This window comes from Leptonychotes weddellii, chromosome 6 (assembly GCF_054177405.1).
Source record: "Leptonychotes weddellii isolate Sample4059 chromosome 6, ASM5417740v2, whole genome shotgun sequence".
Classification (NCBI taxonomy): domain Eukaryota; kingdom Metazoa; phylum Chordata; class Mammalia; order Carnivora; family Phocidae; genus Leptonychotes; species Leptonychotes weddellii.
Window position 1 is genome coordinate 33,373,294 of NC_138374.1, and position 16,863 is coordinate 33,390,156.

The 16,863-nt window shown below is 35.5% G+C and overlaps 1 protein-coding gene across 5 annotated transcripts in view; it reads right to left on the minus strand.

Annotated features, from left to right (window-relative positions):
* Window positions 1-2,188: 2,188 nt before the first annotated feature.
* The window catches only part of KIF20B (kinesin family member 20B), a 75,829-nt gene continuing 61,154 nt past the window's right edge, over window positions 2,189-16,863 (minus strand). For 3 of the 5 annotated variants that reach the window (XM_081823863.1, XM_081823861.1, XM_081823864.1), the window contains 8 exons: window positions 15,241-15,417; window positions 13,538-13,648; window positions 11,379-11,576; window positions 10,324-10,392; window positions 8,783-8,884; window positions 8,236-8,386; window positions 4,261-4,403; window positions 2,189-2,434 (listed from right to left, as the gene is read on the minus strand). In XM_081823863.1, the coding sequence (XP_081679989.1) occupies window positions 2,357-2,434; window positions 4,261-4,403; window positions 8,236-8,386; window positions 8,783-8,884; window positions 10,324-10,392; window positions 11,379-11,576; window positions 13,538-13,648; window positions 15,241-15,417 (1,029 nt within the window). In that variant the 3' untranslated portion in view covers window positions 2,189-2,356. The remainder of the gene's footprint in view (window positions 2,435-4,260; window positions 4,404-8,235; window positions 8,387-8,782; window positions 8,885-10,323; window positions 10,393-11,378; window positions 11,577-13,537; window positions 13,649-15,240; window positions 15,418-16,863) is intronic. The other 2 variants (XM_081823865.1, XM_081823862.1) reach the window with 1 other exon arrangement.

Consider the following 16,863-nt stretch of genomic DNA (forward strand, 5'->3'; position numbering starts at 1 on the left):
TTTAGTAGTTTGACTATATGATCTTCTGAGGTGTAGTCTTCTTTGGATTTATCTTTATTGGGGTTTACAGAGATTCAAAGCCAGTGTTTCTTCATAAAACTTATAAAATGGCCATTTTTCTTCAGATATATTTTTTTCTGCCCTATTTTCATTTTTTATCCTTATGAATCTCCAATTACAGGTGAATCCATCTGATACTGTTCTATAGGACCCTGAGACTCTGTTCTTTCTTCAACCTCTTTTCTCCCAGTTTGGGCAATTTAAATTGATCCGTTTTCAAGTTCACTGACACTTTCTTCTGACATTTCTGCTGCTAAATCTATCCGGTATATCTCTCATTTCATTTATTTTACTTTTCTGTTGTAACAACTCCATTTTATCTTTTATACTTTCCATTTCTCTGCTGAGATTCCTTATGTCGATAGTCATTAAGATGACATTTCCTTTAAATCCCTGAACATACACTAAGAGTTGCTTTGAAGTTTTTTGCAAAATTCAACATAAGCCATGTCAAGGTTTGTTTTGACTCTGTATCACACATTATAAAACATACGTTACAGAGACTCTGTATTGTATCTTCCTCTGAAGGGTGTTGATTTTTGTTCCAGGAGGCATTTTGATTACTACTTTCAATTTTATGTGGGTTTGGTTTTATGCTTTGTTAGTATGAATCTTTGGAAAGCACAAGGTGTTTCTCAAGCCCTTCTACTTTGGTAAACTCTGCCTCCCTCACAAATCTTGTTGGGACACTCTACACTCTGAGAGCTGAAACAAGAAGGTAGTATCACCTTGTTCAACCTTAGGTGGGAACATGCATGTTGGGCAACTCAAATTTTTTGCCACTCTGCACATGTCTGGGAATGACTACAAAAGTGCCTAGAGCACTGACAAGTACATTTTCCCAAGTAAGCAAATTTGCAAACCTAATCAGTGAATGAAGATCAACTGTGTATCTATTTTTAGCATAATGAAACCAGGTAACATTAAAAAAATATATTAGTGCTTAAAAAGTTTTAATGAACTATTTTGATGGAGATTTTCCCTAAACATGGTGTATCTCTTAAACAAGACACTAAAGGTAACTTTTTTCCCTGACTCAAGGTCATCATTATAATAAAATAAACAATGATAAAATCCAATGAAACCTTTAAGGTTTTACATATATAAATGTATGCTCTTAGATTTAAAAGCCCCAGTTGGCAACAATTCTTGAGACTTCTGCTTTGGTTTTTGCCTCTTACTGGTTTTAAACCACAGCTCAATAAACCTTAGCTGTATGATCTTGAGAAAAGTAAACTTTAGGGGTCTCAGTTTTCTTATCTGTAAAATTAAGAAAATGCATTTCTAAGGTCCCTCCAGGTCTGAAATTCTATTTTTTCTAACTAGCTGTGCTTTTTCGGCCTCTAGATGCTTCCTTTCTTTCTGCTTCTGATCTCCTGTGTTCCGAAAAAATAGGAAAGCCAACTCTAATTGCTCACTAACAAATAAAAGACATTCTAATTAAATACTTGAGATCTTTTCTAAATTATGTGCCTACAGGGCACCTGGGTGGCTCAGTTGGTTAAGCGACTGCCTTCGGCTCAGGTCATGATCCTGGAGTCCCTGGATCGAGTCCCGCATCGGGCTCCCTGCTCGGCGGGGAGCCTGCTTCTCCCTCTGACCCTCCCCCCTCTCATGTGCTCTCTGTCTCTCTCATTCTCTCTGTCTCAAATAAATAAATAAAATCTTTAAAAATAAATAAATAAATAAATAAATAAAATTAAAAAAAAAAAATTATGTGCCTACAAATTCTGGCAACTAGAAGACCTGTACACACTTACTCCTGGATCTTAGCTATAATCCAAACAGCCATGTAAAATCAGTTGTATTTCCTAACAAATGAATAAAAAACAATCCATAAGACACTGTTAAATGTAAGTAAACCAAATATCTGACCTATGATATGTGTAAAAAAATAAAACAGAAGTAACAGCATCTTTCCTAGGATCCTCACTGATCCTATGCCTAGGATAAAAGGAAAATGAATACAGTTTGAAAAACCATTATATAGCATAATGTATAAACTTGTCAAATCACTAAGTTGTATACCTGAAACTAATGTAACCTTGTGTGTCAACTATACTCAAAAAAAGAGAAAGAAAAAAAAAAACTACTATAAAAAAGTCTTAGAAAAGTAAACAAATGGGGCTGTTGACTTATTGTCTTTATTGAATTAAAATTATACTATGTATAAAATAGCAATGTATACACAGGATTTAATGCATCATAATATATACGATTATCTTTGAAAAGTCAGGATGCAAGTTACAATGATTATGAACATAAAACTTATATTAAAACATTCTCCGTAAGTGATTTATTTAGCTGTTTTAGTTCGAAGTCGTCGTTTGAGAATCTGATGATCACTCTCCTTTACTTTATGGTCCATCAAAATCTGAAATTAACAATTTCATAACATTTTATAAATAAAGCCTTATTTATAATTTAGTAAGATATATTCAGGTGCTTAATAATTGGAATAATAGGTACATTATAATATTTTTGTCCTTTTAGACTAGAAGTATACTAATCTATTAAAAAGCATTGTCTAGGGGTGCCAGGGTGGCTCAGTCGCTAAGCGTCTGCCTTTGGCTCAGGTCATGATCCCAGGGTCCTGGGAACGAGCCCTGCATCGGGCTCCCTGCTTGGTGGAGAGCCTGCTTCTCCCTCTGCCATTCCCCCTGCTTGTGTTCCCTCTCTCACTGTGTCTCTCTCTGTCAAATAAATAAAATCTTAGAAAATAAATAAAAAATTAAAAAATAATAAAAAGCATTGTCTAAAGTAGTAGATTTTGTAAAGATTCTTTCAACACTACCTAACATAGGATTAAAATAATCTACACCCTATATTGAATTCAGGACATATATAGCTTGAAGTAATTACTGAAATATTTGGAGGCAAGTACCTCAAATAATTTTTAAGAAAAGATCTTTTGCAGCAACAAGTACAATAATCCCCCCTTATCTGTGGGGCTTATGTTCCAAGACGCCCAGTGGATGCCTGAAACCAAGGATGGTACCAAATCCTATGTTTACTGTTTTTTCCTATATATACATATCTATGATACAGTATAATTTATGAAGTTTGACACATTATTATATTAACAATCACTAATAAAACAATTATAACAATATACTGTAGGTTATGTGAATGTTGTATGTCTCTTCTGTCTAAATATCTTATCATACTGTACTCTCCCATCTTCTTCGTGTGATGATGAGAAATGATAAAATGCCTATGTGTTGAGATGAAGTGAGGTGAATGACGTGTAGGCACCGTGACACAGTGTTAGGCTACTACTGACCTTCTGACAATATATCAGAAGGAGAATCATCTGCTTCCAGACCACGATGACCACAGGACATTGAAACCATGGAAAGCAAAACCAAGGATAAGGGACTACTATATATAACTTAGAAAAGTAGAAAGAGCATTATATTGCAACTAAGAAAAGGAAGAACTTCAGCCAAGGGAAGAAATTATGTATTAATCAGACAGATAGTGAAAAGTGACCAAGAGAATAGTATTTCCAACAGCATGTCCTAATTGACCCTAATTCTTCACCACCTGCCTTTCAGTGTCTTGTATCTGATAGCTACTGTTGCAGAAGGTCTCTCCCCTGATTTCTCTGAGCCACTTCCTGTTGAAGGCTTCTCCTTAAATTACTTTTCTACCATCCCTTTCATCCACTAGGCAAATGCAAGCATGATGGAAAATTAGAACTTTCCCTGTAATAGCACAGACTGTTCTGAGTGAAGAGAATGAGTCATCGAGTCAGGATGACAAACTACAGTCTTTTCTTAAAAGAACCTGGAAGGCTTAGAGGAAAGGTGGGAGGAAATGACTGAATGTCAATTCTGCATTTTTACCGGGCCCACTTAGGCCAGATTTGTACAACTCTTGTAATAAAGTTAGTAAGAAAAATAGGTGTTAGAAGCAAATAAATTACTAAACAGTGATAATTCTATAGATGGAATTAAAATTTCTGATTAATTTACAAATGTAAATATGTGACACTTGTATACATTAATGCAGCACTTACAATTATTACAGATTTAACACATCAAATAGCAAAAGTATAACATTTAAAGCATATTCCAAAAGATCTGATCTAAAGAATAAAAATTCAAACCATTATAAAATTCAGATTGTTATGAATACTCCCAAATTAAAATAACATGAACAGTTTTACTTTTAAGAAAGCCAAAAAGAGTAGCTTACCACTTGCCCAGATATATCAATAGGAGATGAAATTTCATTTGTGTACAATTTCCGTTTGGCCCGTTTTGGTCGAGACATATTTCCTTTACTTACTTCTACATTTGAGAGCTTTGAAGAGCTCATTGTTTCAATTATCTTCTTTGCTGTGAAAAAATATATATTATTTAAATCCTGAAATAAATAACTTCTTAACTGGAAAGGTTTGAAATCCTTAATAAAGAAAAACATACCAAATTAAAGAGAAAAAGCACTGCAACTTATAAATGGTGAAAGGACATGAATAGTCAATTCACAAAGAAAAAATTAAATGTCTCATAAACACATGAATCATGATGAACAGCAAAAACAAAAAAGCAAATAAATAAAACATCATTTGGCTAATGTCAAAAAAGGCTTGGTAAATTATAGTACAACCGATAAAACTCAGGTGTTTTTAATGACTTGAAAAGGCTTATGCTGTTATGCAAAAAAGCCTGGACCATGCAGCAGCACTGATAAGTAAAGATATCCACAATAAATATTAAGTGAAAGTAGTTTAGAATTGTGAGCCCTTTGCTTATCGTTAACACACACATACACACACACAGTAAATCAAATTGTTAATAGTTGACTGCTTCTGGGAAGTGGAATAAAAATTTTAAAATCTTACTTTATACATTTGTTTGTCTTTCAACAGGTACATACTGATTTTAATAGAAAACATATTTCCACCTGGGAAACCCCCTGAGTAGAAAATCCTTATACATATAATATCAACTATATATATTTTTTTAAATAGGAAAAACATTGAAGGAAATATGCTAAATTGAAAGTCTACTTGTCAAGGGTTAAGCTGGGCTTGAAAGAGCTGAGCTGCCCAATGTCAGAGGAGCCAGCTAAGTCAATAAGCCAAAATGAAAGCAACACTTAAGCCTTTAACTTACTGCAATAGAATAAGCAAGAGGCAAAACCTGAGAAGGTGCCAACTCCCACCCCCACCTTCCATCTTTCCCCATGTGTGGTCTAGGTCAGGAGGATCAGCACAGAAGTGGGGTTCGCCCCTTGCCAAGGAAGTACTGAACAAAAAGCTCTTGCACTTGCAGTTTTATGGACCTTAGAGCTGAAGGCCAGAAGGAAGGGATAAGAGTGGAAAAGTCAAGTCAGAGGAGAAAGTGTCTTCAGGGTTCCCTCCCCTTTCCTATCATAAGAAGGTCCTAGGCAGAGGTGCCAGAGGAATTTCTCTGCTAAAGGCCCCCCAGTAAAGAGGCTCTGAATGAAGGCACTTTGGCTAGGACTACAGATATGGATCAGGGCATAGCTGGCCACGGTCCTGAGTCCTTGACTGTAACTCTCTTCAGAGACTGCTCTCCTTTGGTGTGGGGAGGGCAGCTTTTCCCCATGAGGCCTAACAGGTAAAGCCTTTGTAACTGCCTACAGTCGTCCGAAAAAGAAAAAAAAAGTCACACATAGGATTTTGGCCGGGAGCCACCAAACCCCTCACTACAATGTGCCAGCCACTGTACTAAGAGCTGAGGATGGGAACCACACAGACAGTGCACTCGTGAAGCTTATACTGTAGTGCAAAAGATAAGAAAACAAAAATTATAGCTTAAATAATTCAATTTGCACTTTGAAAAGATCACTGGCAGCCATGCACTGGATGGACAGGAGATAGACAAGAGGGAAAAGTTGGGAAACCAGTAAACGAAGGAATGAAATAACAGTGGTTATCAAGAACAGGAGAATTTAAAAAATTAATCCCTATTTTTTTCCCCTACATTTCCAAGTGATCAAAAACAGTTACAATGTAGTTATAATCCAAAATACGGGTATCTTATACTCCTAGAAATAAATTTTTAAAAATCCACACTAGGGCTGCCTGGCTGGCCCAGTCAGAAGAGCATGTGACTCTTGATCTCAGGGTTGTGAGTTCAAGTCCCATGGTGGGTGTAGAGATTAAATAAATAAACTTAAAAAAAACAAAAAACAAAAAACCCACACCAGGTATACAGGTAGGGAAGCTGTTAAAGAGCTAAGTCAACCAAGTAAGGGAGTCAGTTACCAGATGGGTACTTCCCTTTCCTTGAAAACCTATTTTCTTTTGCTATGTAAGAGCTAATCAATATAATTTAAATAAAATACTTAAGAATCTAAAATAACAAGTCCTGCCTCTCTACATTTAGACATTTAACAGTTTGCTATGTGTCCCTCCAGATATCTTCTATGCGTATACTAATTATACTTTTTAAAAAAGTACATATTTTTTTGAAAAATATATACAAATGGGGTCTGATAAGTCTGAAGTTCCCAAGCTGTGCACTAAGACATACTACAGCAAACTCACAAGAGCACCTCGAAATATTTTAAATATTCAAAGAAAACAGCAACACACAATAGCTTAAGGTAGTTCATAGTTTCAAATGATAACACATCACATTCCTTTTGATGATGACATATCTTTGCAACCCTGATTTTCAGAAGCTGTATTTTCAGTGGTTGTTCGCCCTTAGCACTAATGGATAAAATATTAGGTGTAGGGGAACAATGAAAAAAAAATCACTGAGACATTAAGGGCACTGTGAACCAAGAAAGTTTGGGGACCTCTGTGGTAAGTTTTTATACAAACTGTTTTTACACTTCAACTGTCCCCTGCTTTAGTTCCTTTCCTTCCCCATTCTCCTCACCTCTAGTCTCTAATTTATCCCACAGCCACCACTGAGGCAATCTCCTGAAAATCCACTCCACCACCTGCCCCTTACCCCCAATGCTCTCTCCACACTATCCATGCCAGATGTATACTATTACCCCAAAGCCCCTGCATATGCCCTACACTCTGCTGGTACTCTGCCTGTGTTAAAACAGTTCCCTCCAGTAGGAGTGTGTGAGTGCGTGTGTGTGTGTGTGTACATATAAATATATGTTTGTGTTTAGGCATGTGTACAGAGAAAATATATATCTTAGTATGTTTTTATATACAGATAATTAATATGGTTAATGTTACATTATAAAGAAAAAAGCATGAAGCAACTAAACCCAATAGATATTTATAGAAATACATATTTTTGATATACATGAATGGGTAATGTTTGTCAATGCATAGAAAAAAAATACTATAAGAATATATACCATAATATAATGATTACCTCTAGAGGGTGTAATCCTGCCAACATTTCAATACCCAAGTTAATCCCATCTCTTCAAAAAAATAAAATTTTCCCTTAGCGTCTGAATCAAAATAGCTCTCTTCCCTCCAATACTATCATAGCACTTTGCCTGGAACTCTGTAACTACATTAAGCAGGCTGCCCTGGATGAATTAATTTGATCCTTGAACAACACAGAGCTTTGGGGTGCTGACATCCCCATAATGTCAAAAATCTGAGTACAACTTTTGACCCTCCAAAAACTTAACTACTAATATCTACTGTTGATAACAACTCTTACTGATTAACACACATTTTGTATGTATTATATATTGAATTCTAATAATAAACTAGAGAAAACCAAATGTTATTAAGAAAATCATAAGTGAGAAAAAATACATTTACAGTGACTACTTATCAAAAAACATCCACGGGGCGCCTGGGTAGCTCAGTCAGTCAGGCCTCTGAATCTTGATTTTGGCTCAGGTCATGATCTCAGGGTTGTGAGATTAAGCCCCCTGTCGGGCTCCACCCTGGACATGGAGCCTGCTTGGGATTCTCCCTCTCCCTCTGCCCCCACCTCTAAAAACAAAAGAAAACAAAAAACATCCACAAAAACGTGGACCTGTGCAGTTCAAACCCATGTTGTTCAAGGGTCAACTGTACTTACATATGGTTGTTTTTCCTCCACTCTGGTGAAAATCTTAAGCATGGCATCCTCTCATGCACCCTCCCACGGTACCCGACATAGAACAATGTCTATTAGAACTATGATAATCACGGTTGTTGAATTTACACACTAATCAGATATTAGAAAACACCTAACATAAAAGGTCATTTAGTTTTCTGCAAACCTTTTGATTGAAGAATTGTTGGAGAATGTTGTAAGAAGTCTCCAAATTTCTGTAATGTTCCTTCTTTTTTCTTAGTGGCCACATTTGTACTAACTGTGGATGCCTGACTACGTAAAGAGTATGTTTTCTTAGATGATGGACGTGTGGAAACCTAAAAAACAAACATTTTTTGTTACTGTCGATGAAAAAGTTAGAATGAAATAGTTGTAACCACAGCTGAATTAAAGAGCCCAGACACAGGTCACAAATTTGCAGGCAGGGAACTTGGGATTAAGTATATGAGGAGAGGATGAAAGAACCAAAGAATGGCAAAATGGGTGTGACAGACTGACTCAGAAGTATCGAGGGGCCTGCTGCTGGCCCAGTGCTAAAGATTATATTCTAAGCTGAATTAGATGAATAAGAAATGGAAGATAAATGAGTTATAATCGGACAAAACTGGATTTCTGCGTAATTACTGATCAACTTTGACATCTTTATTTCTATATTCTAATTTATAAATGTAAGTTAAGAAAATGGTCAATTCTGAACACATTAAAAGACAAACCTTTTGTTCCTTTTTGACAGAAGAATTTCTATGCTCAGAAACAGGAGACTTCAAATTAGGTTTGGGTGTAGCGTTCTTCTTATTTTCACATTTCACCAAGTCCTAAAATTAATGAATTTCAGCACTGGTTAATTTCTTAACAATATTTTCTTTCTCTAGGCTCAAAAAAAAAAAAAAAATGATGGCTTTTAACTAGGGTTGATTTTGACCCCAGGAGATATTGACAATGTCTGGAGATATTTTGGGTTGTCATTGCTGGGGGAGGAAGGTGTTTACTGGCAACTAGCGGTAGAGGCTCCTAAACACCCTTCTAAATGCATAGGAGAGCCTTCCAAAACAGAGGTATATAAACCCAAATGTAAGTCATGCTGAAGTTGAGAAACCCTGACTGAAGGTATGACTTTTTCTCCCAACTTTATTGAGGTACTATTGACATAAAACACAGGTAAGTTTAAGATGTACAATGTGACGATTTAATACACACATATATTGCAACATGACTGAAGGTATGAATTTTTCACACACATCATAAATAATGAAGTTACATAAGCTAAATAGGAAATAGCAGAAGGGATAACATCTTTTATTTGAACCCCATTTCTAAAATATAGCAATACATCTACTCTTTCCCCAACTCCTAAAACATGCAGAGTATCTATGTTTAAGAACTCTAAGTGAAATTTGGCAGCATCAAAAACAAAGCAGAACAAGAACAAGTAAAAATCTTCAGTATAAGCACAGGCAAAATGCTAAAATCAAGAAATATAATCTATCGTCCCTACTAAATAGGCATGACATATTACTTTTCTTTCTCCCACATAACTTCTCTTAGGACAAAGTCTCTCGTAGTATACTAACTGAATCAAACTCATAGAAATCCTAGTTGTACCAAAGATTATAAGCATAAAAGGAAAAAAAAAGGCAAGAAAAAAACAAAGAAAAGATCATGCCTGAACCTCAGAATTCAAGTTACAAAGCAGAAGTCATAAGGGTAAAAAGAAGTAGACTTCCTCAAAGGGGAAAGACAGATGGTAATCAATGGAAAACAAATGAAGAGTAGTAACTCCATCATACTTGCAGTGTGCAATAAAGAGTTCTCTGGAGTCTTCACTGGATTAGAATATATAGCACTATAGAAGTGGTTTTCATGAGGACCTTACAACACTCAGTTTATTAGAGCAGTGAAGAGCTAGTAAAATCAGAAAAAAACCTTAAGTTTCTACATGATTTATCTATACCAGTCTGTATATCTATTCTGAAAAACACATGGGGAGTATATACCAACAGTAAAATGAATAAAATAATTGCTTTTTAACCCTCTGAGTACACAAACAATTTTTCCTTTTCTCTTGAAAGAATGAATCATGGAAAAGTCAACATAGATCATAATGAAATTAAAATACTATGTTAGTGTTATCTAAAATTTATTAAATATAAAATAAATATTGAATAAAAATTAAGGCTCTATAAAACAATCACTAAAGGTATTCTAGGTGTAGCAGGAAAGATGCTAAATAATACTCATTCAGCAAATTTATTACCTGACAGAGAGCCTCAGGAGTATGGTTAATACTATTTCTGCTCTTCCACCAGCTTGAAAATATACTACTCTTTAAAGAGGTAAAAAAAAAAAAAAAAAATTGAAGAAAAAGTTATTGTGCTAGAGAGTTTATAATTAGTTTTAAATTTAAAACAAGTTACTTTTTAAAATAAATACTAGCATTTATTATGTATCCACCACATGTGGAAAAAAAGCTAAGCATTTTAATTAAACCTATTATCTCTAATCCTTTATTTCCAAAAGGAGAAAACAGAATGAGAAAGTTTATAACCTGCTTGGCTAGGATATGGCAGAAGGTTTGGTAACTCTACAATCAGAAAGCTACAGTAGGAAGTAGTAAAGAGTTTGTATCCTACCACTAAATAGAGGCCCAAATTTTAATATACCAGCTGACAGAAAAAATCTCTCTTCCAAAACCTACTATAACCATAGAGAGCTAAGATTTTTATTTATTTATTTTTTTGACGAGAGAGAGACAGCGAGAGAGAGGGAACACAAGCAGGGGGAGTGGGAGAGGGAGAAGCAGGCTTCCCGCGGAGCAGGGAGCCTGATGCGGGGCTCGATCCCAGGACCCTGGGATCACGACCTGAGCTGAAGGCAGACACTTAATGACTTAGCCACCCAGGCGCCCCGAGAGCTAAGATTTTAGTTAAATAACAAAGATTATACTCAAGCAAGTTAGCCATTTGGTTTCTCTAATTTCTTTATCAACCCTTTCCTCTTCACTGGAGGGAAAGTCACTAAGTTTGAACAGCACTGGTATACTGAACTAGCTTGCCAGTGAAATCCACTATAGCTTGACCTGTCACAGCTTCAATGAAACAAGGGCTAAGTTTTAATAACCCTAAGCTTTTTGTTTAAGGACTATTAGACTACAATAATATTCTTAAGGAGTATAAAACAGGGCACATATTATGATTTTGGTCTCCAATAGCAGTGCTTATGAACAAGAGGGCAGTATAGAAGTTTAATTATGTATAATAACTAAGCTTAAGGTTTGCTTGTTAAATTCACTCATTATAGTTAAGTACTTACCTCCTCCATTTCATTACTCTTCCTCTTCCGGGCCTTGGAAATCTTAACCGTCACAGGTAAAGTGCAACCAGGGTGTTTCACTGCCATTTTGTTTGGCCGTAAAGGTGTAAATTGAATCTCTAACTCAGGTTTTGGAAATCGAGTGGTTTGATTATTTTCTGTTGACACTTCACAAGAGTCAAGGACTACAGAGCCATCCTACAACAGAATTAAAAAGAAAAACGAATCTTATTTGTAGAATATGAATTTATGAATTGCAAAGCATTAAATCTTTCAAACACCTATCAGAGACAATGAATTGGAAAAGATTAAAAGTGTGCTGGGTCAAATTAACCACAGCAAGGACAGGAAGATGGAGTTACCATCTACCCTCTCCAGGTTTTTACATGATATGTTAAAATCCAAGGAAATAGAGATCAGTATTTCCCAAACTTGTATGATCATAAGAATAATTCAGACAATTTGTTTAAAGGATTCTTGGACCCTACCACAAACCTACTAAATCAGAAATCTCCTAGGAAAGAGTCTAGGATTTTTAATAAGCACCCTAGTAAAGGTAGATTAAAGTTGGCTTAAAATTGAGAAATGGAGTCTCATTCCCCTTCCTTTAATCTGGGCTGTCCTTAACGACTTCCAAGGCCAACAGGATGTGGTGGAAATAACATCATTGTTCTGAGGCTCGATCATAAGAAGGCTGTAACTTCCACCCTGTCCTCTTTGAAAAGTTACTTTCAGGACACTCCCCCCTCAAAATGCCTCATTTCAGAATGCAGCCACTGTGCTGGGAGAAGCCCAAGCCACAGGGAGAGGCCACATATAGGTCCAGCTGAGTTCCCAGAATCAACTATCAGCTACATGAATGAATCATTTTAGACTTTAAGCCCAAAAGAGCATACTGATTTCATGAAGGCAAGAAAAACATACAAAATAGCATAACAAAACCATTCCCCAAAACTACAGAATATACAGTAACTGCTGGAATCCTTAATAAGAATTGGAATCAGGAGGTTTTAGGACATAAATTTATATATACATGTATGTATTTATATAAACATACATAAATTTACATATACATTTATAAAGAAATGTTCCATATATAACTGCCTTTGCAATCAAGATTAATCTTATTTATCAATCAACTCCAAACTTTTCTTCAAAGGATATGATCTGTCCTAGTCTCTAAGGCCAATGCTAATTATCTGAAATTCCACCAAAAACTATCAAAGAAAGGGCAAGAGAAAAGAAATGGCTCGTGCTATTTCCCCAGATTAAAATGCCTTTCTCTTCCCATTCACGGCTTGGTAAAAGTCTATTCACCTTCAAGACCCAATATGATGTTACCTTCTCTAATCTACATCTACAACCACTCAGGCATCATATCCTGCCTGCAGGCAATGTTCCTTCTTAGCACTCTCTTCATGACTCTTAGCCCGTAAGATAAAGTCAAACAAGTAGTCATTTAGGTATCTGTCTTACTAGATTCTTTACTCCTTGAGGATGGTAATCATGCCTTATGTTTGTGCTCTCAGTGTTTGGCAATGTTCCCAACCAACACTAAAAACTCCCAATAAACATGTTTAAAAAATAAATGCAAAAAAGGAATTTTGTCTTCAAAACTTTAAGTGACATAAGATTTTTACCTACTTCATATGTTATCTAAGACTCTATTATCCAAAGAACCCGAAGCCCACTACAGATTAAGAAAACTCACTGTGAATTACTGTATAGGTAGGTATATGGTATATGGTAATTTGGTGACAAAGTTATTAAATGGGTACAATTAAAAAAAAAACACACACTACGGAATAGAATGCTTATTAAAAGGACCTCTTATGCAGGCTAATATTCACCCATATTTTATCTTTTGTAGGATTTCCTATTTCTGACCACCAAGTTTGTTTATATTAACAGATCTGTTGTTTGCAGTAAGTATAATTTTTGAGAGGAGATTAATATTGTTTGGGGATCTCATCTTCCAAAAGAATTTCACTTCTCAAAACCCTTTAGGTTTTCCCTCCCACAGCCAAGAGCACATATAGCTAACTGCACAGCAAGGTACTTAAAAAAAATTGATTAAATTTAACTTGCAAATGTTATTTATTAATTAACGGTCACTGGTAAAGAGGGTAAAGAATTGGACTGTGTTACCAAATGCCCACCTCTACTTCATTTCTAGAAGTTTCAAAACTTGTTGATTGAGGTTCCGTTTCAACTCTGCCAGGATCCATTGAACTCATATGTGTAGGCTTGATATCCACATTTTGTTCTTCCTAAGAAATATTAAAACAAGCCATTGTAGCCAAAAATATATTAAAATACTTCACCTAAAGAATAGAAAATCAAGATTTGGGTGGATTATATCATGGAAGTAATGAAAGACTTCCTCCTCTCTTTCATCCTCAGAAACTTAGGAAAGGCTGGGCAACTTGCTAACCTCTGGGCCTGATCGAAAGAGAAATCTAAAAGATTACTTTCAATTTTCAAGGCTTTACATGTATTCTCTCATTTTACTTTCATTGCAACTCTCTCAGCTAGATTTGGCAAGAATCATTATTCCTACTTTCTAGATGAGGAAACCGAAACCTAGAGATGTAAAATCACATGGCCAAGGTCTGTACTAAGCTGAAGTGTTGGAACCCCAAGAGCTGCTTTGATAACACCATTCTGAAAAACTAGAGGACTCTTGAGAATGCAACTCCAGTATCAGAGTAGAAAAGACCATACTGATAACTAAACCTTTTCTTGCTGCATACCTCATCCCTTTTTCTCAGTCATAGGGTATGTTCTATTCCTATACCCTATTTAAGGGATCTATAAAGAAGTGTCAGATTATATTTTTAAACTTGATAAGTTCCACCATGGGCCTTCTCACGACTGCCATCAAAAGCAGAAGTCAAATAGATCTCTTAAGTCACCTACCCAAATAAAAAAGGTTCCACTGACTCCACAATGTGGAAAGCAACTAGCATGTATTGACTTCCACTGTGGTAAAAACTGTGCTAATTGTTTTACAAATGTTCTCAATTAATTTTCACATCTCTATTAGGAAGACATTACTATCTCTGTTTTAGAGAAGTGCAGATATAATAAGTAATTTTCCCAAAGAACCCAAAACCACAGTGACAGCAATAGACACCTAGTTTTTCTAAGTTTCTAGTCTGTGCTATTTATACCACATGCTACTACCTCTTTTTTTTTAGCAGTCTTCCTCTTTCAGAATCATGAAGTCTTTTGTTGTGACAGACAGGCACATACATTTATTTTCCTATTGTCTGGAGGCAGCAGATTTTTAAGCATAGATCATTTATTCTGGAAAGACTAGCTTCAGATGTACCCTGATTCAATTATACCAGGAAGTAGCTATCTGTGAAATGCAATCCTCTCTCCATGCAGGGTTCCCAACCCCAATGTAATATTACAAAAGTAACTTCTGAATGACTCAGAATCATTTTCAAAACAGTTCATTTTCAAAACAATTCATACCTTTATATAGTAAACTTAGGGTGGGCCCAAGTATTTAAATATTACCAAGAGTTCACGTTGAATCACATTTCCACATTTGAAAGGTAGATGAGGGACTAAATCACAAATTGTTTTTCTAATTACTCTACCTAAAAAATATGACCAAAATATTTGAGAAAGTACTATTTCTCAGTTGGTCACTGGCAAATCAATCATAATGATAAAACTCTGAAAATCTGAAATACACAATAACTACCCAAATAATTTTTCAAACTCTGATTCCCCTGTGACCTATTGAAACTTAACCTTTTTATCCTCTAAGCGTTAATCAATTAAATAATTTTGAAAAATTCCTGTGTTCAATAAAAAAAAGGCATTGAAAGAACAAGATTCTACTCACTGTTTCAGGAGGCTCCAATGTGATCTTTTTTAATTGTTCAATTTCATTATCTTTCTGTATATTACTGGAGATCAGTTCCTTCAGCTGTATTTCTAAAGCTGCAACCAGTTGATCCCGTTCTTCTCGCCACTTCTGAAGGTTCTCATCTTTCTCTGCCAGTTGTGCTGTAAGTATTTCCTAACCAGAAAATAAAGAAAACGTTATGAAATGCTTTCTTGCAGAATTTTTTGAAATTTTTACTAGAAATAACACACTATGAATAAGACATGTAACAAATTACATAGTTTAGGCTAGATAAAGTATTTGCTTGTAAAACAAAATACACAATGCCTTTATATGTTTACTGTCCACATGCTGTATTTATCCCTATCCCACCTCACTCCAAAAATCAGCTTATTGGTCACTTCTTTCAATAAGCAATTATGAGAAGGAAAAAAAAGAAGCAATTATGGTTTTTAAACTAATACTAGCATTTCCCCCAATATTTTGGAAATGAGAGGGTAAAATTGCAGTCAAACAAATGACAAAACTAATAGCAACAAACAACAGAGAATTAAAAATTTGAAATACCATTTTCAGTGAGTTCAAAAACCATGAAATAGTGGTGAATTAAATAAAATATGCATAAGACCTAAACATATGAAGCCACAAAACACTGCTGAAAGAAAATAAAAATATATCAGTAAATGGAGAGATAATTTGTGCTCAATGATCAAAAGACTCCATATTGTTAAGATGTCAGTTTTCCTTAAATAGATCTATAGAGTCAAAGCAATCTCAATCAAAATCCAGGCAGGCCAGAGTGTATGTGTGTGGAAATGGGAAAGTTCACTATAAAAGTTATATGAAAATGCAAACAATCTAGGATAGTCAAAATTATGTTGAAAATGAAGAACAAAGTAGGAACAAACACACTCATTTCAAGCCTACTACAATAATCAAGACAATGTGATACTGGTATGAACAGATATCAGTGGAACAGAAAAGAAGGTCCACAAGTGCATGGTCAATTCACATTCTACAATAACACCAAAGTAATTCAATGGAGGAAAGGACAGTCTTTTCAACAAAGAATGTTGGAACAAAAGAAGACATCCAAATGGCCAACAGACACATGAAAAAGTGCTCAACATCGCTCGGCATCAGGGAAATCCAAATGAAAACCTCAGTGAGATACCACCTCACACCAGTCAGAATGACTAAAATTAACAAGTCAGGAAACGACAGATGGCGGGGATGCAATGAAAGGGGAAACCTCCTACACTGTTGGTGGGAATGCAAGCTGGTGCAATCACTCTGGAAAACAGTATGGAGGTTCCTCAAAAAGTTGAAAATAGAGCTACCATACGATCCAGCAATTCCACTACTGGGTATTTACCACAAAGATACAAAAGTAGGGATCCGAAAGGGTACATGCACCCCGATGTTAATAGCAGCAATGTCCACAATAGCCAAACTGTGGAAAGAGCCAAGATGTCCATCGACAGATGAATGGATAAAGAAGATGTGGTGTATATATATATATATAAATAAAATGGAATTCCATATAATATATTATATTATATATATATATATATAATGGAATACTATGCAGCCATCAAAAGGAATGAGATCTTGCCATTT